The following is a 27,991-nucleotide window of genomic DNA, read 5'->3' on the forward strand; positions in this document are numbered from 1 at the left end:
GGCTTGAGGCGCGTTGGTAGACTCCCTTTGTAACATGTATTCTCTATTCAACGTCATCGTACGAGCAACAGTTGGTAAACAAATAAGGCACGTTCGGAAATACCGCACCGGAGCGCACTCGCCTATTAGTTTGCATTGCACAGTGCCAGTTTGGCTCAGTGCGCTATTTCCGAACGCGCCTATGAAACTCCTGCAATATCTCACCCCACGACCACGTCGACATAAACTTGTGTAATGTCATCGATATCATATTTAATGACTATAGCCTATCATTATTCGCCATACTTTTAACGTGGATTATATCACACGAGCGTTGGCTGCGTTGCTATTCCACTGTATCGCATTACAAGAACAATAATGAGCACATGCAATCTACAACAGCTGGTGCACGCCACGAATCAAAGATTAATAATAGTCAAACACACAGCTAATGCGGGTAGTGGCAGTGATTGACTATAAATTAAAAGTAGGCTACCATGAAGCACTTCGGGGTGCTGCAGGCGATTGATTTTTTATTGTGAGTCCACTCAAATAGTACTGCACAACAATTTAACACAAATCATTGCAGTATAAATACTTATAGTTGGGAATGGGACACGAATGCTTGGTATTGCTCCTGGGTTCATAAAAAGTTTGGTTGCAAATCCACTCTGAACTTGTCCGAGATTTGAAAAACTTTCTGGGGTGAAATGATGTGCGCACAAGAGTCGCTTCTTTGACAACTTGGTTGGAACGTTACCGTCAAAAATAAAATGCATCCACCTAGAGCGTGAATCTTCATCTAGGCCAGTTGGTGGAAAGTGCAAGGACTTGTGTTGATTGACACAGCCGACAACGGAGCAGATTGCTTTTTCTCTAGAAGCCATTATTATTATTATTATTATACTGAAACAAAGTCGCGGTCAGAATGAGGAAGAAGAGAGGAGAGGGGCGGGGAAGAGAGGAGGGGGGCGGGTAGTAGAATTGGCAGGCAGGGAGCAGAGGAGAGGGGGCGCGGTTTAGCGTTACATTACGTAGGCCTCCGCCGTCCAAGCCACGAGTCATATTTGCATAATTATTCACAAAAGTCCAGACAGCGGAGAATACACTGAATGTTCAAATTTGTTTTTTTTTTGGTGAAATTGATGTCAAGAAAAGCCAAAGAACACAAAATATCTACAAAAATGTGTTTTAAATGTCACAATCCCTTTAAGGGTGTTCCCCATGCAGTTAAATAATTGATAGCGAGGCGTCTCTGAAGCCCTAGCCACACCAAAGGGTCATCATATGCAACTCCTTGAGTCCAAACGGTTGCAAGGAGTTAACGCAAAAAAAGTCCCGACCCTTTGGTGTGGTTTGGGGCCATTGAATTCCATGCATTGAATCACTAGGGTCAACGTGCAACAAGACATATCACACCGCAGGGACAACGCTAAAACCGCCTTGAACCTTTGGCGTGGTTAGGGCTTAAGATTGCACAAATGGAACCAAAATGGACCCTTTATGGGTCTGTAACTTTGAGAGAATACAAATGGAACCAAATGGACCCTTTACGGGTCTGTAACTCTGAGAGTACACGGATGGAACCAAATGGAACCCAGGCAGTATAGTGTTACTGGTTGTGTGAACATAATATGTTCACACAACCAGTAACACTATACTGCCTTATATTATAAGGCAGTATAGTGTTATTGGTTGTATGAACATTAGGGTTAGGTGTGTACATAAGTCCGTCAGAGGTTCAGTCCAGACCTATTTCCTTGGCGAAGGCGGCGTAAATCCCTCTGAGTTTGGGTCGGCTGTTCTCCAGTTCTGTTTCTATCTCCTCTTTGTACGACGCTATCTCCCCTATAAAAAAAAAGACACACGCACAATGCTAGAATTAAAAAGGTGCAATTCTGGGGAATTGCGAGTGTGGTGTGCACTCCCCCCCCCCCCCCCCCCGAGCAGCTCGTTAAGTGTAGTATGATGATGAGGATGATTATGTCACATGACACCACAAAGAAGTTCTATGTGGAATAAAACCAGGCAATAACTATAGCCTGGTTGCCTACTGCCGCCACACAACTAATAATAATTATCACCATCATTATAATAATAATAATAATATATATAATAATAAATAATATATGTTTATCTGACCTTGGACTTGATCCAGCTTCTTGACAAGTTCATGTTCCAACTGCAGCAGACGATAGATACAAGACAAGACAAGACAAGACATACGAGACAAGTCAAACGGATGGAATACATGTTCTATAGATCAGTGGTTTCTCAAACCTTTTCATGTCAAGGACCCCCAAAATTGACACTCATTAGCCTGCGGAGTGGACCCCCCATTAGAAAATAAGAGAAGCTTTTTACGGCTCTGGCAGTGATTCTCAACCAGTTTAATTTCAAGGACCCCGGGCCCCCCCCAGGTTTGACCTGAATTAGGCTACTGGGAAATAGCAGATCTACGAGCTCATAGCGCGCCACTTGCTATTTTTGAAAAAGAATGGAAATGTGCCTCAAATCTTTGAATATATATTATTACAGAGTGAACATTTGCAAATATTTGCTTCTGGGGAGGTCCCTGGGGGCGGAGGCATTTTACATATAATTTTTGGGGTCCTTGACATGAAATATTGAGCACCACTGATACAGAAACATATAGACCTGTATTTCAGAATTTAGAAGAATTTTTTTTAATTTCGATGTCAGGCCTAAATGGGTTAACTGGGGACCCCCTGGGACTCTCTCAAGGACTCCCCCGGACCCCACTTTGGGAACCACTGTTCTAGATGCACGAGATCATTATCCAGACTCCGCCAGCAGAGAGGGACTCTTCTTGCAAGTGTAACGTTTTTTAAATCCTTAAACCCTCTAAACTTAAACGTAAACTGGACTTTATTTGGCTCCACTTTTTTCCGTCTATAGAGCGTCGCAGTCCTGCCCCCGGAAAATAATTCCCCGTTCACTTTCCTCATAGACTTTTCAAAAAAGTAAGACGTTTACGCTGCGGACAAAGCCAACTCGAGTTGTGACAAATCATGACAATAAACACAATGTTTTGGGCCGAACAAATAATTAGAAAGAAGAAAAAAACGGCAGGTTACAACACTTTTTCTTTTGTTGTTTTTCTTCTTTGTAATTATTTGTTTGGTCCAAAATATTGTGTTTTTTTTTGTCATGATTTGTCACAACTCGAGTTGGCTTCGTACGACGCTTTAAAAGGTCTTTAAATAAATACTTTTTGAAATGTCTATGAGGAAAAATGCATTGGGAATTATTTCCTGGGCCTGGCGTCGTCATGAAAGGGTGGCGGGCGACGCTCTATACCGAATGTCTTTGCCAAAACACTGACGATCGACAAGCACACAACATGTGGCATTGTGAAGCGCTGTGAGCTTGTAGATCGTTTCATCGGTGTGCAGTGATGGGTTTTCTTTTTTAACAGTCCCTCCCCCTCCCCCCCGCCTCGAAGGCAGTGAAATAGAAAAAGCTCATTTTACTTTCCTTGAAAATAAAGGACGAAAATGACACTACATAACCTTGTTCCTCTGTGAAGTATATTTTTGCGATAAAGGTTGAAAAGCACTGGGGGGAGAAGAGGTATACCTGCTGTATCTTGGTTTTCTGTTGGCTGGCTATGAAGGAGGGCGGGTCACACTCCTGGTCCAGATCCACACGCATGAACTCGTCAATGGTCAGCTGACTGGTGGGCGTGTCCTCGAACTCTGTCAGCCTGGAGCGGGGGGGGGGGCGGGGGATAGAATTCAGTTCAGTTTATTTTCGGAAGGAGGACATACATTCATACATTGCACACGTTTCCATCATTTTTCTTTTCTTTTTTTAATATTTTTTATAGTGTCCATAGGTCATGTCCTGTCCGTTCCGAAAAAGGGTTAGGGAGAAGCCATAGGCTTGTCGGGCCCTACCCCTGGAGTCCATTTGTGCACGTGTAGCAGACCGTGCCTGCTTACACAGTGCATACATACATTCATGCTGTCCTTATGTACATTTATCTACACATTCATATATATATATATATATATGTACATATATATATACACTCATATATATACTAATAACAACTGTAAATAATAATGACAGTAGCAACAATGACAACAATAATAATAATAATGATATAATATAATATATTATATATACATAATATGTGGTGTGGTTTACCAATAGAATTGTCATTACTACATGTTACTATAATGTGTGTTCGGGCCTGAGAACACGTAACATACGCACGTGGTCTATAACTCAATTCAAATGTTTTCTTCTTCTTTTATGAACTCGTTCAGGAGGTTAGAAATTATCCCACAGGAGGATCGCGGACGTGCCGAGGCATGCATTATGTAACCGCGACCACCTACGCTTTACTTATGAGCCGTGAATAAGGCTCGTTTTGATCAAAAAACGCAATCTAGGGGGTTTTCTTAAATGTTAACTAAGTTTGACGGCCGCTAATTGTTTAATCCAGGGTGCGATGGCGCTTACTACGACATTCCCTGCCTCTTGTTTTATGTGTTTAATCCGCTGTATTGTAATATTCAAAAAGAAACTCCGTCTTTGCGGGGGAGCTGGTATAGCGAGACCTTCATGTTATGAATGACGAAACCGGAAATCAACACATGCTGTGGGGCTGCTAGGGCTTCTGGGAGGGGGAGAGGGACTGCAACGCTCTATTGTTCTCTCTCTCTCTCTCACCTCTTCCTGAGTGTCGCGTGGCACACCTTCACCACCCCGATGACGTCCTTCACCGTGCGGCGAAACTCGTGCATCCTGGCTGCAACCAGCAGAGCTAGTGGAGAGGAGAGAAGAGGTGAGGTGAGAGGAGCAAAATGTATTGTACCTGCGCCACTGAGCCAACTAGGTCTTCTCCCAGTGTGAATATAAGGTGTGTATGTACCTGCACCACAGAGCCCACTAGGTCTTCTTCCAGTGTGTAAATAAAGTGTGTATGTTGTATAATAAATGAGTGGGTGTTTGTGTGAACCTGCGGTCCTGCGCCACAGAGCCCACTTAGGACTTCTCCCAGTGTGTACGTGGTCGATAATGGGTGTTTGTGTGTACCTGCGCCACAGAGCCCACTGGGTCTCCCCCCAGTGTATAAGGTGTGTATACTATGTGCCTGCGTCACAGAGCCCACTAGGTCTTCTTCCAGTGTGTATGTGGTCGATAATGGGTGTCTGTGTGTACCTGCGCCACAGAGCCCACTTAGGTCTCCACCCAGTGTGTATATATGTTGTCTATAAATGGGTGTTTGCGTGTACCTGCGCCACAGAGCCCACTAGGCCTCCTCCCAGTGTGTATACGTTGTCTATAAATGGGTGTTTGCTTGTACCTGCGCCACAGAGCCCACTTAGGTCTCCTCCCAGTGTGTATACGTTGTCTATAAATGGGTGTTTGCGTGTACCTGCGCCACAGAGCCCACTTAGGCCTCCTCCCAGTGTGTATACGTTGTCTATAAATGGGTGTCTGCGTGTACCTGCGCCACAGAGCCCACTAGGCCTCCTCCCAGTGTGCATCCAGTCTCGTTTCATCCTCTGCAGGAGCCTCAGGGCCGTCATGGACACCAGGTGAGTCTTCTCCCCAAACTCCAGCATGTGAGCAAAGCGAGGGATATACAGGCAGGGATCTGAAACATTACGTAACGTTGTAAAAACAAGGTTTCCCCTTAGCCCCGGAATATACGGTTGTCACAATTATTACATACTCGTCTAATCGCAATTATCTTAGATAATCGCAGTTATTTTGTCACGATCGTCATAATCGTTGCCAAGTTGAAAGATGTTCATGCGTGTAAAAAAAAGCAGAAATAACAGATCTACAAGCTTACAAGCTTGTACAGTAGATGTCTAGATGTAGATCATCTATTTCCGCTATTATCTAACTTGTTTAAAGTGTAAAATTTATAAAAAATGGCAGTGATTTCTTGGCATATTTCAGTTATTTGTCATATCGGCCCTGTATACTTTTTCCCATTATTTTCCCATTATGAAGCCTAAAAGGCAAACAGAAATGTAATGTCTATTTGTAATGTTCCAATGTCCAACTTTAACCCATTTAGACCTAGATTTGAGGCACATTTTAACGATTTTTCAAAAATAGCAGACCTACAATTTCATATGGGTTTGTAGATCTGCTATTTTTCAATAGCTAAATTATAACATAATGTATGTAACCAGCATACACATCACCAGCCACCGTGGCCGATTATTAATATTACTATTTGGACAACATAACACAACATTTGAAATACGTCTTTTATAGCCATTTCCCCATTGAGACCAGGTTCTCCAAAATGTCTTCTAAATTATGACAAACCTATGTTTCTATATCAGTGGTTCTCAAACTATTTCATGTCAAGGACCCACAGATTTATCTGTATTTGACCGTGGACCCCCATCTGAAAATATGTTGTTCCAGGGACCCCCCCCCAGAAGCAAAGATTTTAGTTAAGAAACGTTTGCTGTGAAAAAATATATATTCAAAGGTTTGTGCCACATTTTCACGATTTTTCAAAAATAGCAGATCTACAAGCTGGTATATCTGCTATTTTTTCAACAGCTAAACTTTCAGATGCGTTCCAGGTATTAAAACATTGGTTAAAATGTTGTGTCCAATGTAGGCTAGTCATTATTTACTATTTAGTCACAAGCACTTTTCCTTCAGTATCCTGTCACTTATTTTAATTGCATTGCTTTGTGACGATAGCCAATCTACAAGCTGCGTTGCGATGCTACGCAGCTCTCTTTAAGTTTATAAATTGAGTATTTAGTCTTTTTACCTATAGCTGGAATGTTGACCAATAGAAGGACAGTATTTACCTATAGCTGGAATGTTGACCAATAGAGGGACAGTATTTACAGTGCCTATAACACGGGTGTTGACCAATAGAAAGACAGTATTTACCTATAGCTGGGGTGTTGATACAAAGCTCTCTGGCCAATAGGAGGAATGTCTTTCCCAGGATATAAACGTTGACCTGAGGACGGAAAGGTCAAAGTTCACACACAATCACATTTGACCGTTGCTGTGTACGTTCATAAATCAGTGCTTTATTGTCGATCGAATCGATAAAAAAAATAATAATAATAAAATATGATAGATATTTTGATACAATAATCACATTTTCATCAATATTTTGTAACATGTAACATTTGCGACATGTGAGTTTGTTATTCTGCTATCGTTGCTATTTTTTTTTAATAAAACATGACATTCAAGTGGTTCATCATCGATTAATTGATTTACAAAACAATTACATTATTGGATTAATCTTCCGATAGAAGAATCACTAAGAAGAAAGTAATTGATAGCTGCAGCCCTGACCTACCTGCAGAAGGTCACTGAGGTCGAGTAGCATGTCTGTAATATAAGGCAGTTGAGGAAAGTCTGCAACTTCAATTCAATTCCAGTGGGTTTGAAAACAACCCTCTGGGAGCCCCTAGAGGCTGTGTCTAGAACTGCAATTCATAAAATGAACAGATGTATTATCATGTCTTGTGGATTGTTTCATGACATAAATGGATAGAATTTAAGTGGGGAAAAAACAACAACAGCATTTCCCCTCATTAACCTGACTTGGAAAAACTTCTAAATCATGACAGTTTTCTGAAACCCCTATGTTTCTTTATCAGTGGTTCTCAATATCTCAAGTCAAGGACCCCAGAAACTATATGTAATCGGCCACCGACCACCATCTGAGTGTGTGTGTGTGTGTGTGTGTGTGTGTGTGTGTGTGTGTGTGTGTGTGTGTGTGTGTGTGTGTGTGTGTGTGTGTGCGTGCGTGCGTGTGCGTGTGTGTTGTTTCAATGGAAGGATACGTGGCGTCCCTTCCGTCCTGCACACCAGATAGAGGCAGGCGGCGATGATGTGGGCCATCTTCCTCCCTCTGGTCAGGTGTTTGCTGACCACCATCTTGAAGAAGTTGAAGGCTGTGTCCAGACAATGCTGGTTCAACTGAAGCTGGCTGCCCAGCTGCTGTATCTGACGCCTCCCTGTGGAAGACAAGAAGACACAGACACATCCTATAATGTAAACACGACTAGTACATACATGGGCAACTGGCGGTCCAAGCTCTGGTCCATAGCTCCAATGCGTTGCATTTAGATCTATGTTACTGTCAACTTCCGGGGCTCGCATGAATGCAGACCAGCCTCTACTCTTTAGCGTAAATAAAAAGAACGTTTTCGCTACTCACCAAAACAAAGGCGGGTTGTGTCATTAGAAAGCCTACTTTCCTATAGTGGAAGCACTCTGAGCCCCCCACCGCAGCACAGTACTTTGTGGCCAGAAAGGGATTTTGTTTCCACCGGGAAAATAATTACTTTTAGTTACCCCATTGCGCCCTCTACCGATATTGCCCAGAGAATACCGTCATAGAGAATATTTTTCCACCGGTGAAAGAATATGGCAAAGAGAGGCAAAGGCAAAGATTTGATTTGAGTTAAAAACGTTCGCTCTGAAAGAATATACATTCAAAGATTTGCACCACATTTTCACATCTTTCAAAAAATAGCAGACCTGCAAGTTCGCTGTGAGCTTGTAGATCTGTTATTTTTCAATAGCTAAAGTATTTAGCAAAAGGCCGATGCACACCTCAGAAGGCTAGTGACAGGTGCGTAGGGCAATAAATCATAGTATAAAAAGGTGATCTTTGAAAAACAAAGCAGGGTCCTGCACACTGTCAGAAACTTGCCAAAAATGTTGCTCTTTATTCAACGTTTCGGTCTATTCGACCTTCATCAGGACAGACAATACAGGGCACAATAACCACCAAACATTTATAGACCACACCCCCAGTATATTATATATATATCAAATATATATTTGAAATATTAAGGCACTAAGGCCATTTGTAAAACAAATGAATATGGAAATAGTCTGACAAATGCATGCACTTCTGTCAAAGTGTGCGTGGCACTTATACACTGCAAGGCTCATAGGAGGGACATGTTGTTCTTTTAAAATCAATATGAACTGAGAAGAGGGCGTGTAGAAACACAGGGAAGCACTCGCCCGGGATTTGAACCAGGGATCTCTCGCACCCAAAGCGAGAATCATACCACTAGACCAACAAGCCTTGTTTGTGTTACCATCTTCAGTCGGACACAGCTGTTCGATGCACACGGGACTTTCTTGAAGATGTGTGTGTGTGTGTGTGTGTGTGTGTGTGTGTGTGTGTGTGTGTGTGTGTGTGTGTGTGTGTGTGTGTGTGTGTGTGTGTGTGTGTGTGTGTGTGTGTGTGAGCGACCTTGACTTCTTTGACCTACTTGCAGATTATCTACTTGTTTACTTTGTGTATTATGCACGCACGGCACACACTTTTCACCTTAATCCCATTCTGGGCACGAACCCCTTTTGGTTCTGTTCTACTTTAGCTCTTGAGAAATAGCAGATATACAAGCTCATAGCGCGCCACCGAGTGGCGCACTATGACCTTGTAGGTCTGCTATTTTTGAAAAGTCATGAAAATGTGGCGCAAATCTTTGAATATATATATTTCAGAGCGAACATTTTTAACTAAAAGAATATTGGCTTCTGGGCGGGGGTCCCTGGAACTACATATTTTGAGATGGGGGGGTCCGTGGACCAATAGAGATAATTCTGGGGATCCTTGATATGAAAAAGGTTGAGCACCGCTGACATAGAAACATGGGTTTTTCAGAGAAATGTTAGGATTTAGAAGCCTTTTCTTTTGTGTACAATGCACTGACTTTTATACATTTTCTTGTGTAACTACAGCATCTAGTATATATCTGCTGGCAGCAGATACACTGCTGCTATGCTCACACACCTTTATAACTTATCTCAGGTACTACTCAGGTATACTGTAGATAATATGTATTTTTTTTGTTCCTTTCCCCCTCGCCCCCACTTCTTCTTCTTCTGTGGAACTCATTTAACACACTTTGTTCCCTCTTCTGTATACCTGTGATGTGACAATAAAGCTGATTCTGGTGGTGTGTTCCAATCTCATTCCTGGATCAATGTGATTACACTCAAGGCTGTGGTAGTTGTGGCCGAGTGGTTAAGGCGATGGACTCGAAATCCATTGGGGTCTCCCCGCGCAGGTTCGACTCCTGCCGACTACGTCAAAACGTGGCTCTTCTTGAAGGTACTTTTGTCAGGCCAAAATTATGTTATATCCTTTTGAAGCATATTATTATTATTATGCCTGTGTTTTGCTCCAATTCTTGGATAATTAGACTATGTTCAAGAAACTTGACTAAACTTTACATTTGACATTCTCAAAGCTATACAAGATGCCAAGCACATGTATTTCTGGCAAAGACTGTCAGTATACAGTATACCTCATGCTGATAATCATAATAATGATAATAATAATCAAAATGTCTAAAAAAGTCCAATACACAATTTAGAAGCCAGAGAGCAGCTGACTTGAAGGGCTTTATCTGGGGATGGGGATTGAAGGATCAATATAACTCATCACATTCACATTCTGAATATGAATATTGAAATGTTGTGTGGGGTGTGCATGGGTTCAAGTCTGAAAATAGCTTTTCTGATCTACACTGGCTGAGTGGTTAATGTGATGGAAGCGAGAAAGCCTTCACTGGCTGGAGTGGTTAAGAAAAGAATGGATTTAGAGGAGAACTGCTTCAGGATTTTCCAGTGCAGGTTCGAGCCCTACCGACTACACCAACATTTATGTAGTACTGTGTGCGTGCGTGCGTGCGTGTGCGTGTGTGTGTGTGTGTACCATTCTGTAACGTCTGCGTTCGTGACTCTTTCCCGATGCTGCTGTAGAAACCAGTTCCTAAGGCTGGAGTCTTCACTGGACCTGAGAGACAGATAGTGAGAAATAAGAAAACAACATGAGGAACATTTCTACTGAATGAAGCGTTTTTTTTTTTACCCCACTTGTATTGAATTAAATAACATCACAAATCAAGTCTAGACACAGTGACACACACACACACACACACACACACACACACACACACACACACACACACACACACACACACTCGATTCAATTAAATTCTATTCCAAAGGGCTTTATTAGCAGGAGAAAACATACGTTTACATTGAGACATGCACGCACACAATTAAATTCCAAAGGGCTTTATTGGCATGAGAAAACATACATTTACATTGCGACACGCACGCACGCACACACGCACACGCACACACACGCACGCACACGTGTTCAGCTTGTCGCCACGCCCCCAAAAATCACTCACACCTTGGACATGGCTGGTTTCCACAACAACCCAAGCAGTCAGCAGGTGAAATCAGAACAGCTGGGAGCATTGACTCTGTCAGCCAGGTCACATGATAGAGCTGCATGGTCCCCAACTAGGATCAGTGGCAATGTTGTCAGAGCTGGTTTAGGAGCAGTGGGAGGATACTGTTTGACTTGACATTGACACAGTGTTAAATGTTTGAGCTGGTCTAAGGGGCCAGTTATTATTAACGTTAGCACGTTGCTTTCCAGAATGACTTTATTAACTCTGGCTGTTTGCCTCTCTGGGTGAGTTCAGTGTTGTTTCTCACATAACTCATGACCGTGTGCAAATGGAGCGGGTCCATTGGGGTTCCATATAGAGAGTATGCACATTGCACATGCATGATTTTCCCATCAGGACACGCCCCCCTCATCTAGACTGAGTGGCAAAACATTGAGCAGCATGTGGAGCGTTGGGAGTTTGGAAGCGCTCGTTGGAAATCACTCAACCGTCCTGCGTATACCACCTGTTTCTAAATGTCACATAATGCAGGAAGGCAGCAAAATGTTGTGTTATTGAAAACAAGCACTTCCAAACTCTTGACACTTTGAAAAATAATCAAATGCAGGACATTTCTTGACAGAAAGTATAGCTCATAACGTTTCTATGGTGGATTTTTATGACAAAAACTTTGCAGATAGAGGATAATTCAAGCTGTTGGTGAGTTTAACATTGTTCAATGCAATCAGACAGGACTTTTCTGTGTGGATGAATGGGCTGTCTTAAGGCCAGAAAGTAGTTTTTTGCCAGTCAGTGGGCGTTCCCACGTAACTTCCAGCTACGATGATGTCACGCGCATATACCCTCTATTGTCCAACTCAAAGAGTCACATAAATCTGTAAGGGTCCATTCGGAACCCCCTTCAGGAACCCTGGGTGTCCCTATAGCCTTATTTCACGGCCTTGGCAGGCTCACGCAAAGGTTGTCATTTTAACACTCATTTAGATAGCATGTTATGTTATGTAGACATAATGTTGTCAGGTTCATTTGTTGACCCGGCATCCTATCGGTGTGAGAGAGAGAGAGATGAGGCAGGGAGGGATAATTCATAGATGGCTTCATAGACTTGTTTGACAAGCGCTTGTCAATGTGTAGCGCTGTGCTGGATTCACTTCACGCTAATGTGTATATTGACTTTATGACGGTTAACCACTTAAACCCTCAATACTGCCCTTTACACCAACCCCCTTTGCCGAAAATAGCCGATCTACAGGCTCACAACACGCGTTGCGAGGTGTTGTGAGCTTGCAGATCTGCTATTTTCTAATGTTTGCCTCAGAATAGTGATTCAAGTAGTTATCCCCCCCTGTAAACCGCTCTGTCCCTGGACCCTGCTTACTGTAAACCGCTCTGTCCCTGGACCCTGCTTACTGTAAGCCGCTCTGTCCCTGGACCCTGCTTACTGTAAACCGCTCTGTCCCTGGACCCTGCTTACTGTAAACCGCTCTGTCCCTGGACCCTGCTTACTGTAAACCGCTCTGTCCCTGGACCCGGCTTACTGTAAACCGCTCTGTCCCTGGACCCTTACATTTTAAAACCGCTGTTTTAGTGTGCCTATAGTTCAGCCTTCCAGCACATGACCTGTGCACATTGAACAGCGAAACGGTGCATTTAAACCATGTTTTTCAGCCTGCGGATCCTCCTGTCTGCTGGACAACCAAACACACAAACACACACGGGTAAGATTGGCTGTTTTTTGTTTGTTTTGCTTTGCTGACAGTGATAATAATGCCCGCCTGTCCACACACATGTGGCACCGATTTTAGGATCTGAATTGATCTGCTCCAGTGGTATTCAACCCTTTTCATGTCAAGGTCCATTATTGTCTCCACCAGGCCGAAGGCATGGGGAGAGAGTATGTTTTGCACTCTGTCCATCCGTGTGTGTGTCCGTGTGTGTCTGTCCGTCCGTCTGTTTACAGCTAATCTCCGGCACCGTTACCCCAGGCGATGCCAAATTTTGCGCACACACTCCCTGGATGCCAACAATGAATGAACCTCTGCCCCATATTTTCCAGAACGGCCTGTTATAGCGCCACCAGGAGGCCGACTTTTGAAAAACTCATTTTTTGATATTACTCCTCCAGATTCTGTCCAAAAATCCTGCAAATCGTTACACACTATCTCTATAGTCATGTGTTCAAGACAGATCTTTTTGATATTTCATATTCCATCCTAATTAGCCTAACATTGGCTTTCAAAGTTTACAGGATTTGCCTGTTTTGAACAAAAAGCCTCAAATCATGAACGCAGAATGCAATTTATTCACAGACTTTCCTACTAGGCTGAGGAATATATCCCACCCTTTTCACATTGGCCTGTTATAGCAATTCTTCAACATTCTCTAATTGTGTAGACTTCTAAATTAAACAATGCAAATCACACCTGTGTGGAGTGAGGGGCGCTCTTATTATCATACGTCATACATTCTCATTCTGGCCAATCACAATTTGCGTCCTCATTTTCCAAAGTCCTCACTTTTATCTTCAATGTTTGTATTTACACAAACCTGGAAAGCTCTGTGGGAACCAATTAATGCTTTACACTTTACAGAGTCCCTCCCACTGCTTCCACAGGTGTCCCTCAGGTCGTCGTCCAATCGGAATGCAGAGATCGTTACCTGTGGGTTCACGTGCTGTCGCCTGGCGCTCCGCCTCGCTTCGAGGCCGTAGGTTTGTAGATCAGCTAACCTGAACCTATAGTGTTGTTTTCGTCGACTAATACTATAACGAAAAGTGTCCCGTCGACTAACTTTTTTCCACTGATGGAAACTAAATGAAGACTAAGCTGTGATGACTAAAACTAAGACTAAATATATACTGACAATTTCGTCAACAAATAAAAACTAGACTAAAATGTTAGGAAGGGACTAGTGGTCAAGAGATCCAGTATAAGTCATTTTACACTTGGTTGCATGCGGAAAATAGCAGATCTACAAATTCACAACGCAGCGCTGTGACGCGTTGAGCTTGTAGATCTGCTATTTTCAGCAAGTGTAAAAACAGTCATTACGACGGCATCAAGGCCCGCCAAAATACAATTCAGTCGACTAAATCAACTGTAGATTTAGTCGACTAAAATCGTATTATATTTAGTCGACTAAAACTAGACTAACGCTATAGGACATTCCAGGTGACGAAAATGTGACTAAAACTAAATGAAAGCTATTCAAGAGACTTATGACTAAAACTAAAATTTGCTGCCAAAAACAACACTGCCTGAACCTAGTGCTGGCTTCTCCACCGGCACGCAACCGGCCCGCCATACTATCCATGGAAGACCCCTGCCCTCGAAGCAGGATGTCCCCCTAATATAAAATGTGAATGTGTTCCTCTCTCTCCAGATCGCCAAGGGGTTCATGTCCTGTCCGACCAGAGGGCATCTCGGTGTGGTTACGCACTCAGTACCTTCAGCATGGATGGTTTCTACACCATGAGAGCATCCTTCTACTCCTGCTACACCTACAACCAGGTACACTACTGTTTCTTTCCCCCCAACCAAGGTTGATGTTTTAGGTTGTTATTAGTAGGGACTAGGGATGCACCGAAAGGGAAATTCTTGGCCGAACCCGAATACCGAATATATATAGGCCTAATATTAATATAAAAAATAAAATAAAAAATAAAGAAAATATAAAACTGAATATTAATATTATCTTTTTTTCCTACCATTGCCGTCATGGCCGTACCTTAAAGCTACCTGATTTATGGCAAAATAAATGGTTATGGAAAAACTTTACATAAATAATAATCACTATTATCGGTCCATAAAACATTTATTTAGCTCTTTTGAATGCATTAAATGCACACTATTTTTTTTGCCATTTTCTGCCGAATATTTTCCGCGGCCGAATATTCGGTCCATCACTAGTTATTAGATAAAGTAAAAGTTATTTATTATTATTATTCAATTACTGCTTTCTTTCGTTTTAGCAATTTTCACGAGACAGACGTCTTTTTAAAAATGTCAAAATGTGGGTCAAAATGTGGGCAAACCACGTCGCTATTTTGAAAGAATGAAAGGGCACATAATGTGTAGAAAACAAAAAAAAGGTGTGTGTGTGTGTGTGTGTGTGTGTGTGTGTGTGTGTGTGCGTCATTCCCTGCAGAACGACGAGGCGTTCGCGTTCAATCTACAGGTCACGGGGATGGACGGGGCAGGCGTGTGGTCCAGTCACAGTGTGACTCACACCTGCAGGGTGACGATGCCCTGGGCCCACCGGGAGCTGCTCTGTGATGAGACCTTCATGGAGGTGGGTGTGTGGTGTGGCAGTGAGTGGAAAAAGCACTCAATTGGTTTTACTTAAGTAAAAGTTCCAATACTGCAATTTTAGTTGGCATCAAAATGTACTTGAAGTACTAAAAGTAAAAGTATTCATGTTGCAGAATGTCCCTACTGCCTGTCCCTTCAAAAAACCAATAAAAGGCGTAAGCCGCAAAAAAACATCTTAAAAAAATATATATTGCGCATTACAGTGCATTACACTCGACAATTACGCAGCAACAACACCTCTCCTCATCCTGTCGTCCCTTCACATTAAAGTGTCTCCCATTTACCTCCCAGTGCTGCACATTTTACCCAAAAAAAGCTTCTAATATATTATTCATGACCCAAAATCTATAAATCTTACACTATATAAGGCAACCGTCCGGTTCCACGCGCTGCACAACTTGCACAAGGTGCCCTTTGTTTCACTTGAGCAGCTGCCCCTCTAAATGTCTGTGCCAAAGACCTTCATGGAGGTTAGGTGACCAGTGTTGATTATCGTCCACTAAAAACGATGACGAAAAACGTCCCACTACCTTTTTTTGCCAGGTGCTCGAAAAGCACCTGGACTACATGTGCACACGGCCACCTAGTCATGATTGGCTGACTCCTAAGCCAACGATAGACTGAACGGTATAAAGAGCTTGTTATTCAGTTCCACTGTGTGAGGGGAAAACTAATTATTAACACTAAATAAAAACTAAGCTATGGTGGCTAAAGCTAAGACTAAATGTTGACAATTTCGTCAACGAATAAAAAAAACAGACTAAAGTGTTAGAGAGGGACTAGTGGAGAAGAGATCAAATAGAACTAAAAGACAAGTTGTGCTTGGTAAATAACAGATCTACAAGCCCACAATGTGTCACATTGGCTATTTTCAGAATGCAACCAAGTAGATGTATACGAGACAAAATGTAATCAGACTTCTGATTCGGCTAAGTATGATGGCATGTACAGTATACCTGACTCTGATTGGTTGCTGTGTGTTCTGTACCCGCCTGTGATTGGCTGATTGGTCTCTAGGTGAGCGTGAGCAGAGAGACACTCTGTGGACCTGAGCAGAGAAGCTCCAAGGTGGCATGGCAGAACGCTTACTCTATGGTAAACTCTCTCTCCATCTCTCTGTGTGTGTGTGTGTGTGTGTGTGTCTCTCTCTCTCTCTCTCTCTCTCTCTCTATTTGCCCTGTGCAATCTTTGTCTTATTTCTCATGTTGCCAACAACACAAAATCAATTGGCAAGTTACAATTGTATAATCGTGAGAGCCTTGTGTATACAGTATATAGTTAATGCCAATCGATAGCTGAACTGTGAACCAAACGTTTTAATGCCATTTTTCTTTTGCTTCCGGGAGGTCTCTGGAACTTACATATTTTCAGATGGGAGTCGGCGGCCAATTGCACATGATCCTGGGGGTCCTTTAATTGTCATGAAATAGTTTGAGAACCACTGATATAGAAAACATGGGGGTTTTTTTCTCCATAAAACCGTCCCGATTTAGAAGGCATTTGTAGAATTGTCCTCGGGGTCTCTTAAATGGATTAAATTGTCATATATATATTACCGCAGGCTCAGAGGAGAGCGCAGTCGACCTGGCAGCTGCTGCTTGCCAGTGAGGACGACGAGGAGGAGGAGGAGGAGGAGGAGGAGGACGGCGGCGAGGAGGACGACGGTGTGATGTCGCTGCCCGAAGCGCACCGCCTGGGATACACCGTGACCGCCGGCTTCGACCGCGTGCTGCTGAGGGCCCCGTACGGGTCGCCCCACGCACGGCTGAGGATGGTGAGGAGAACGCACGCACACACGCACACACAGGGCCCCGTACGTACGCGCAGCCCCACGCACGGCTGAGGATGGTGGCGAGAACGCACGCACACACGCACATAGGGCCCCGTATGCGCAGCCTCACGCACGTAGGGATGTCAGGACGATAATTGTTCATCGCAAAATTGTCCTCCGTCATACACTACTACGAAACGGCGTTTGTTGTTGAGCTCCAAAACCCCTCGCTATGAGCCTACTGGATAAAACACACCTGGAAAGAGTGCATTCGGTATATGCTCTTATTTCACAGAAACAGCTGATTTACGTCGTGCGCACACACCACCCACACACACGTCACACACACAGAGAGCAGATGTGTACATTTAAATTTGTCGATGTAGCAATGACATTGTGTGTGTGTGTGTGTGTGTGTGTGTGTGTGTGTGTGTGTGTTTGCGCTTATTGGTTCAGGTGGACGGCATTCCTGTGGAGGTGATTCATGGAACGGTGTTCTTCAGACAGAAACTGACCGTCGTCATGATCGACGTGTCTATGGCCTGTACACTCAGTATGTCTGTCTGTCTGTCTGTCTGTCTGTCTGTCTGTGGCATGTACACTCAGTATGTATGTCTGTCTACTTAGTATGTCTGTCTGTACAGTCAGTATGTCTGTCTGTCTACTTAGTATGTCTGTCTGTACAGTCAGTATGTATGTCTGTCTGCTCAGTGTCTGTCTGTCTACTTAGTATGTCTGTCTGTACACTCAGTATGTCTGTCTGTCTGTCTACTTAGTATGTCTGTACACTCAGTATGTCTCTGTGTCTGTCATAAAAGAAAATGCAAAGCACTAACTGACCATTAAGACACTGACTGCCAAGGTTGTAATATTATGCCAGTGGTTTACGATAGATGGCGCTCTTCGCCAACATTTTTATGAATGATAACTAGGTCGCTAGGACAGTGACGGATATGTCCGGAAATGAACCAGAAGTGAAAGATTGCCTGCCATCTCCCTCCAGGTTATCGGATATATAGAAAAAAATACATTTATCTCGGGTTCTATTCCCAGATTGCGTCAAATCAAGATTTTGGTCAAAACAAGCTTTATTCAATGGCCCATAACTAAAGAACCGATGATTTACTCTCACCCTGGCGAGCACTTGGAATTGTAGGCATTTACATTTAGTTTGAGTTATTTGGCAATGTGGCCAATGTTTGACCAGTTGTTATGAATTAGTATAGTTTGTTGATTACTTTTGATGCAGTAATGGTCTATTTTGTATCCCCCAATTTTGGTATGAAAATTTTCTTAAAAGTCCTTAAATTATCACTTTATTACTGTCATCTGGAGGGTCCTGACCCACAGATTGAGAACCACTGTTGTAAACAATCACAGCATTGTCTTGTGGTTGCAGACACTGGGTCATTTGATGGCACTGTCTCATGGTTGCAGACCCTGGGTCATTTGATGGCACTGTCTTGTGGTTGCAGACCCTGGGTCATTTGATGGCATTGTCTCATGGTTGCAGACCCTGGGTCATTTGATGGCACTGTCTTGTGGTTGCAGACCCTGGGTCATTTGATGGCATTGTCTTGTGGTTGCAGACACTGGGTTATTTGATGGCACTGTCTTGTGGTTGCAGACCCTGGGTCATTTGATGGCACTGTCTTGTGGTTGCAGACCCTGGGTCATTTGATGGCATTGTCTTGTGGTTGCAGACACTGGGTTATTTGATGGCACTGTCTTGTGGTTGCAGACCCTGGGTCATTTGAGGGCATTGTCTTGTGGTTGCAGACCCTGGGTAATTTGATGGCACTGTCTTGTGGTTGCAGACCCTGGGTAATTTGATGGCACTGTCTTGTGGTTGCAGACACTGGGTCATTTGATGGCACTGTCTTGTGGTTGCAGACCCTGGGTCGTTTGATGGCGTCTCGGTGCTGTGGGACATGCCCACCATCATGAGTCCCCTGGTGGGGAGCGGGGCAGCGTTCCACAGCAGCTCGGTGGGCGTCGGGGTGGAGGGACAGCTCCTGGAGCCCGGCGCGGCGAGCGCCAGAGGCTACACCCTGGAATACCACGGCCCGCTGGTCCGCATCCGAGTGCCGTTCGGCGCCGAGGGCGGCTACCGCAAAGTGAGACGTTTCTGCTTTGCAGACGATTCTTTAAAAGAAATGTTCTTTTGACTTAATGACCAGATCTTATTTTAATGATGTTTGGGAGACAAGAAACACTTTTCCTGTTTCACGCAGGTTAATGTGTTTTGAGATATTTTAGTATTTCAAAGTGTCCATGGGCTCCATGATGTCATTGGGCTCACTTACTTCCTGGACTACATCCAAGGAAGCTCTGAGAAGGAAGAGAAGTGGTCATGTGACTGGGCTGCGCCATGACACTTTCATGGACACTTTCATGGGAGCCAAACTACCCAGTAGTTTGGCAGAATGCATTGGAGTCAATGAGAGCGATCAGTGACCAGCTCATGAACAAACATTATTTATGAATGACTCAGACCTTTTGTAAAGTAATCATTTCTGGAAAATAACAGAAGACATGTAACACATTATTGTCTGCCATGAAATCCATGAAAGTGTCATGGCGCAGCCCAGTCATGTGACCACTTCTCTTCCTTCTCAGAGCTTCCTTGGACTACATCAAGGACAATTAGACTGGTCACGTGACTGTGCTGCACCATGACACTTTCATGGGAGCCAAATCTCGCACCGGAAGTGACATGTATACAAAGCAGTGAATGGAGCAAGCTGGACCAGCTCATAACAAACATTATTTATGAACCATTGAGACCTTTGTCATACAATCGCTTCAGGCACATGAAAGAAGACTTATCACAGTTTGCTTTCTATTCAGTTGCTTTTCGATGCACAGTACAACATTTTATTTGAGGATTTAAACAGCAGCAGGTATCGTTTCTGTTCCGGGGGTCTCGTGAGATTTGGCTGCCAGACAGGAAACGGTGGGCAGTCTTGCGCTACTTGGCACGTTCAGAAACGTATACTTTTTGCTCTTTAGATACCTCTATAGATTTACACAGTGTACACATCGAAAAGCAACACAGCAGACAATAATGTGTGTTACGTGTCTTCTGTTATTTGCCAGAAGTGAATACTTTACAAAAGATCTCAGTTATTCATAAATAATGTTTGTTCATAAGCTGGTCACTGAGCTCTCATTGACTCCAGTACATTCTGCCGAACTTCAATGCTGCGACGAATCCTGGAGTCTGGAATTGTGTGATAGCGAAAATGACGTCGGTGACCTTACCTCCATTTAATATACCTTGGACTACATTTTGTCTCAGTAAGACAGCCCTCCCCCTATCCACAAGGAGGAGCAGTGCACCAAAGCATCATGGGAATTGTAGTCCAGGAAGGAAGTGAGCCCAGTGTCCATGACATCATGGAGCCCATGGACACTTTGAATTAGTGAAATATCTAAAAAACACATATTGTCTCCCAAACACCATTAAAATAAGATCTGGTTGCAGAATGGGTGAAGTGGCCCTTTAACGACTTTAAACTTTAAAGTAGTCTTATAGTTACATTTTTAGATCATTCGTTTCATTTAGTTTTTTTGTTTTGTATATTTTGTCCGTATTTTGTATTTTGTATTTGCTGTTTTGAACTGTCTTTCTTGGGTCTTGCTTAGCCCATTCTGACCGGGAACCGGTTTTGGTGTTAGCATTATGTTATGCTTTAGCTATTGAAATATAGCAGATCTACAAGCTCATAGCGCGCCACCGAGTGGCGCGCTACGAGCTTGTAGGTCTGCTATTTTTGAAAAATCGAAGAACGACTGACATTTTTAGAATCTGATCTCAGGTCAGAATGGGTTAATCAGACCAGTGTGTGTCCAGTGGAAACCTCGTATGAATCTGATCTCAGGTCAGAATGGGTTAAAGCTATGCACTGTTATCCACAGAGCATGGTGATAGACGGTGAATACAGGGAGATGTACTTCATCTTCCTCCTCTACGAACACGTCTTCTCTCTGCTGTACGGAGACCACGTCGCCGTGGAAACGCGGCACCGCCTCCAGAGGGTGATCGACACGCCGCTGCGCAGCCAGCGCCCAATCACCACCGACCGTGAGTCTCGTCGACTGCCGCTCCGTTTGTTACGTACCTCGAGCCACAACGATATATCGTCTGTTTGCGTTCGTGTCGGCAATTATGCAGATACCAGTGGAATAACCCATTCTGACCTGAGATCAGATTCATACGAGGTTTCCACTGGACACACACTGGTCTGATTAACCCATTCTGACCTGAGATCAGATTCTAAAAATGTCAGTCGTTCTTCGATTTTTCAAAAATAGCAGACCTACAAGCTCCTAGCGCGCCACTCGGTGGTGCGCTATGAGCTTGTAGATCTGCTATTTTTCAATAGCTAAAGCATAACATGATGCTAACACCAAAATGGGTTCCCGTTCAGAATGGGTTAAAAGCGTTCGCTGAATGCCTAAATTGTTTTAAAACATGGAAATGAAATGAAAACGATCATGACAATTAAGCAAAAAACAATATTGCAAGTATCTCAAATTAGGCTATTATGTAACAATTTTGACATGCCTACGTGTGTGTTGATGTGTTTTTGAGCAGTGCCTAACCGCTCCAATGACGATGCCATGTGTATATCTGTATGTCTGTCTGTCCGTCTGTCTGTTTAGAGTACGTTAGAGTACGAACGGCTGCAATTGACCTAAAGTGGCCCTGTTGAGCAGCATTGACACTGAGCACTATTTAACTGCAGCCAGCGCCGGTGTTGTTGAGCAGCCTTCACCGCTCACTTCACGCAGGTGTGATTTATTGTCTCCCCCAGAGACGGTGCCAGAGCAACATGTGTTCAGGGTGCTCCTGGGGAACATCCCTCACGACGTGGCCGTACAGCAGGTGGTCCTCAACGGACAGAGACTGTCCGCGGGGGAGAAGGACCGACTCATGGCTCACGCCAACGGCAGCCAGGAATACACTCTGACGGTCGCCTTCAACCACCCGCTGGTCGCCAGGACGGTGAGTTTGATGCAATGTGTAGCATCCATTTTAGTATAGTCTTCTTTTTCGGCGATACAAAAAGATGAGGAAGAGTTTGGACGAGTTTTGGCCAAAGGCTCAACGTGCCAAAGACGAGTTATTGGGTTTTTGTTTTTATTAATTATGAAAGATCACCGTCTTCATTATCCTCTGCTTATCACTCGGTTGCTATATAGAGCGTCGCAGTCCCACCCCCTTTCAGAACGACGAGTGGCCCAGGAAATGAATCCCAAAACATTGTGTTCATTGTGATGATTTGTCAGGATCCGAGTTGGCTTTGTCCGTGTCTTTAAATAAATACTTTAAGAAAAGCCAATGGGGAAAAATGCATTGGGATTAATTTCCTGGGCCACTCGTCGTTCTGAAAGGGGGGTGGGACTGCGACGCTCTATAGCTATCGATAAATATGGAATGGACCGGAAACAAGACGGCCATACACTTCAATGATGGTTGCATTTTGAAAACGCTTTAATCTCAGATAGTCCATAGACGCAGACAAAACAGAATCACGGTCGCTCCATCTTTAAAGCTGTTCTAACCCAATTGAACGGTGTGTGTGGTTCCAGTATGTGGGCGAAGGACGTGTGGAGTTCTACATGGACGTGAACTACACCCTGACCATCACGCTGCAGGGACAGTCCTACCACCACCATGTGTTTGTACGAGCACTGCTTCACAACGCACGTGAGTAACACCATGTGTTTGTACGAGAACTGCCTCACAACGCACGTGAGTAACACCATGTGTTTGTACGAGAACTGCCTCACAACGCACGTGAGTAACACCATGTGTTTGTACGAGCACAGCTTCACAACGCACGTGAGTAACACCATGTGTTTGTACGAGCTGCACTGCTTCACAACGTGAGTAACACCATGTGTTTGTACGAGAACAGCTTCACAACGCACGCGAGCAACACCATGTGTTTGTACGAGCACAGCTTCACAACACATGCGAGTAACACCATGTGTTTGTACGAGCACAGCTTCACAACACATGCGAGTAACACCATGTGTTTGTACGAGCACAGCTTCACAACACATGCGAGTAACACCATGTGTTTGTACGAGCACAGCTTCACAATGCACGCGAGCAACACCATGTGTTTGTACGAGCACAGCTTCACAATGCACGCGAGCAACACCATGTGTTTGTACGAGAACAGCTTCACAACGCACGCGAGCAACACCATGTGTTTGTACGAGCACAGCTTCACAACGCACGCGAGCAACACCATGTGTTTGTACGAGCACAGCTTCACAACACATGCGAGTAACACCATGTGTTTGTACGAGCACAGCTTCACAACGCACGCGAGCAACACCATGTGTTTGTACGAGAACAGCTTCACAACGCACGCGAGCAACACCATGTGTTTGTACGAGCACAGCTTCACAACACATGCGAGTAACACCATGTGTTTGTACGAGCACAGCTTCACAACACATGCGAGTAACACCATGTGTTTGTACGAGCACAGCTTCACAATGCACGCGAGCAACACCATGTGTTTGTACGAGCACAGCTTCACAACACATGCGAGTAACACCATGTGTTTGTACGAGCACAGCTTCACAACGCACGCGAGTAACGCCATGTGTTTGTACGAGAACTGCCTCACAATGCACGTGAGTAACACGCACTACCCGCACTATACTACTGCAGCACAACGGTCTTAATGTTTCCTGTTCAGACCCTCCGACGGTGCAGGCAGCGTGCTCCGACTCGGGCGTCTCCTTCAGCGTGAACAAACGGCCAGACCTGCCCAGACTGTGGGAGGTGGGAGTCGGCAACGAGCCAATCACAGCGCTGCTGGCCTACGAGAGAGGCTACGACCTCAGCGAGGACAGTCACGGCGTCATCCTTCACGTCCCGGTCAACACTATTGGCTACACATATCAAGTAAGAACACAACACAACCTACTTTTTACTCCGCCTGACAGGGTTTTGAAGTGTTAAGTACAGCATTAATGTGAATTTAAATGGGGCCTTTTCACAGCAAATATGTCACGGAGAATGATGCCCATGTGTGCTTGTCTCTCCTCAATAGGATATCAACCTGGTTAATTTCACTGCAACATTCCAGATAGTTGTAAGAGAATCCAAGACTCTGGAAGTGCAGGCGGTCACAGCAAGGCGCTGTCTCTTTCCAACAAAGGAGCTAATAGGTGAGAGAGCTCAACACATAAAGCACTGTCTCTTTGAAACAAAGGAGCTTATAGGTGAGAGCTCAACACAAAGCGCTGTCTTTCAAACAGTGGTTCTCAAACTTTGAGTCAGGACGCCCAGGGAGATCCCCGAATGATGTTCTGTATGTGCAACATTGTTTTCTCGCTCAACTAAATGGAGCGAGAAAACATTTGGCATAATGGCAGATTTTACACTTGGCTATTCTCCTCTCGGATGCATTACGTGTCTGTTTGTGTAGTACATGGAATCCACAATGGTTTGACCAAAACGGTGCGTTTCTCAGTGTGTTCCCCCGACGGGGTCATGACGGTGGTGGCCAATCCCACCGGCACCTGGCCCGTCGTCCGGCCCCACAGGACGTCCCTGCTGGACAGGAGCTGTCGCCCCCGACGGGCTGACCACAACAGAGCTCTGTACAGCTTCCCGCTGGACTCCTGTGGCACCACGGTCAAGGTGAGATGTTTTGACCCGTTAAGCCACTCTGACCTGAGATCAGATTCTAAAAATGTCTGTTTGTGTGTCAGGTGGGACCGGCCTACATGGTTTACGAGAACCAAATTGTCCACGACAGAGAGCTCATCGCTGACGGAGCAACACTCATCTCCAGAGACTCTACATTTAAGTATGACAAACATCGACGCATGGGCTGGAAACCTTGCATAATTATTTAAAACTGTTACTTTTCAGCATGGGTCCAATGAATGTAGTTCATTGAGACACTTCAGCTCAGATTGACCACAAACCATTTATTGCAAATGTTAGTATGGCTCTGCTCATGTGATAATCTGCGTAAGGAGACACAGGTCTGATATCACATTGGATATCTCCGATTATCTGTGCACCGAGACACAGCTCTCATATCAACGACCCCCCCCCCCCCCTCCAGAGTTTAGTTTAGTTTAAGTGTTAAGTGGCATTTCTTCCTCAGCCTAGTGGGAATATGCATGCAGTTTCACTGCAATTGGCCGCTGCGTTGAGGAGCTGTGGCGATTTGTACAAAACGGGTACCAAAGCAGGCTACTCCTGACAACTTTAGAAGCCAATCGTAGCCAATCAGGATGGATACTTCATCAAAATCAAACAAATCACATGATCACATGACTATGGAGAGCATGTGTACCGATTTGCGGGAAATTCGGATAACATTTGAAGGAGTAATATTAGAAAATGTGTTTTACATATGTCGGCCTCCTGGTGGCGCTATAAAGAGCAGATGTGGAAAAATGCCAGGCAAAGGTTTTTCCTTGGCCTCTAGGGAGTGTCCATACAAGGTTTTACACAGATCGGTGCAGTTATAGGTCAAAACACAAATCGGCCACTTATAGCGCCACCATGAGGCCGAGTTGAAAATATTCAAGTGGCATTTCTTCCTCGGCCTAGTGGGAATGTGCGTGCAAGATTTGACGTAAATCGCACAATGTGTTCATGATTTGCAGCATTTTGTTTTAAACGGAGCACTCCTGCGAACTTTGGAAGCCAATCTTAGCCAATCAGGATGGAGTCTGAAAAATCTGAAAGACACGTTTTGTTGAATGGCTCTAGAGAGACTGTGTACCAATTTGCATAATGTTTGGACAAAATCTGTAGGTGTACTGTCAAAACATTTGTTTTGCACAAAGCGGCCTCCTGGTGGCGCTATAACAGGCCAATGTGAAAACTTCATTCAGGGAGTGTGTGTGTGTGCAGAGTATGGCTGCGATCAAGCCAACGGTGCCAGAGATTAGCTGTTCACAGACGGACGGACACACGGACGGACACACGGACGGAGTTATTTAGCCACAAGCTCTTCAATTCCGAGAAAAACGTGGCCAAAGATCACGGCCATTGCAGGAATCTGTGGCTGCAGCCATCTTGGTCAGAGACATCGAGCGCTTTATAGTTGCCTAGCGACGGGGAAGCTGATATGCGGTGCATATAAGGCCCCATTTACACTGGCAGACAAATCTAGCCTGAATCAGATCTGAGCCACATCCAAGATTGAAATCCGATTGGTTTAAAAATGGCCACATGACTCATTTAAACAAATCAGATTCCAATCTGGATGTGGCTTGCAGGTCTTGGGTTTGTGACGTCAGACGTGGATAATGTTAGTAAGATAAGTCGGATATCTCCATATATATGGAGTACCAAAATACAGCTTGTGCAAGGAGGCGACGCGATTGGCCAGTGCACTTGTGCAAGGATGCGCTGTGATTGGCCAGTAGCCACTTTGAGTGGCAGTCGGGGCAAACGCTCTCACCAGAACATGATTTAGTATTCTGTGCCCATCGGGCCACAACTCCAACGGCCCTGAGTCGGCTCAATCCAACTTCGCAACGAGTTAAACAAATTAAATTTGAATATTTATCCAACATACCTAATCCTGTACCTCTATCTCCCCCTCCCTCTCTCTCTCGTCTCTCTCGTCTCTCTCGCCCCTATATCTGACTGACACTTATATTTAACGGGTGTCCCCTCACTCCGCTGTGGCCTGTGGCACACCAGTTATGTGATGCTCAGCCAATCGCAGTGCGGAATGACACACCTTCCAGGAAATCACAGCTGCCACCCAACACCGTCATCAAGAGGACACGATTACAAAAAGAATATTACTGAAGAAGATTATCATTATTCTTGTACCCCTCTGCAGGGTGACCGTGAGATGTTTCTACCCTCTGAGCATCATCAGTAACAGGCTATCTGTGGACAGGCTGATGACGGGTGGCTTCGGTTCCATCACATCCAAGCAGAATATGGCAGGTAAAAAAAGCCTCCTCCCTTTTTTTTTCAATTACTGCTTTTCTTTCATTTTAACGATTTTAGCTAATTTTGACAATGGGATTGTGGGGGAATTCCCATTGACAATGCATGGAGAATTTACGTCATATGTACAATGATCAGAGTGCCTTTTTTTACATTTTACGGCAATTTTATTATTTTAGGTTTCTGAACTGCCCACAGCCCTCCTATGAGACACAGACTGAGTAGAGAAAAGTTGTGCCATTGTATCATGATTATTATTAGTGAGGACCTATTATGAAGATAGGTTGAAAAGTGGTGAAGTGGTCCTTCAACACGAATATATGCCTGCATGGGTTGGGACCCACTTGTGGGTCACAGACCACATTTTTATGGATCACGAGTAAACATAACATTTTCTTTGCCGTAATATTCAATATATTAATATTAAATAATTGTATGAATTGAAGTAATGCCATGCATGAATTATTATTATTATTAATAATTAAGAAATGGTGAAAATAGCTGGTTTATACAAGCTAGATCTTCTATTTTCACTGTTAGTTTCAGTCCCTTGCAAATGTCTAATTAATGTCTCTTTTGGGTCTCAACGTGAAAGGTTTGGGAACCACTGATCTACAGATCTACACTACAGCCGTACATCGGTGGAAGAATTGCACACATTTATATTTACTCTGCTGTCTTTTCTTTAGGTGCTGCCGTTAAAGTCCCTGTCCGAAAGTGTCCGGGCAATATGGTCAGTCCTGATCACCATCCT

General features: G+C 44.1%; 1 protein-coding gene across 4 annotated transcripts in view; it reads right to left on the reverse strand.

The window, feature by feature from the left end:
• Positions 1-27,991, reverse strand: part of brf1b (BRF1 general transcription factor IIIB subunit b) — a 48,396-nt gene that overhangs the window by 13,611 nt on the left and 6,794 nt on the right. For all 4 annotated transcript variants that reach the window (XM_080790961.1, XM_080790964.1, XM_080790962.1 and 1 more), the window contains exons 3-11: positions 10,703-10,783; positions 7,803-7,976; positions 7,313-7,344; positions 6,889-6,961; positions 5,462-5,611; positions 4,681-4,774; positions 3,580-3,706; positions 2,122-2,161; positions 1,732-1,827 (exon numbers count right to left, since the gene is read on the reverse strand). In XM_080790961.1, the coding sequence (XP_080647087.1) occupies positions 1,732-1,827; positions 2,122-2,161; positions 3,580-3,706; positions 4,681-4,774; positions 5,462-5,611; positions 6,889-6,961; positions 7,313-7,344; positions 7,803-7,976; positions 10,703-10,783 (867 nt within the window). The remainder of the gene's footprint in view (positions 1-1,731; positions 1,828-2,121; positions 2,162-3,579; positions 3,707-4,680; positions 4,775-5,461; positions 5,612-6,888; positions 6,962-7,312; positions 7,345-7,802; positions 7,977-10,702; positions 10,784-27,991) is intronic.

The sequence above is a fragment of the Protomyctophum bolini genome, assembly GCF_963924005.1.
Source record: "Protomyctophum bolini genome assembly, chromosome: 19".
NCBI lineage: Eukaryota > Metazoa > Chordata > Actinopteri > Myctophiformes > Myctophidae > Protomyctophum > Protomyctophum bolini.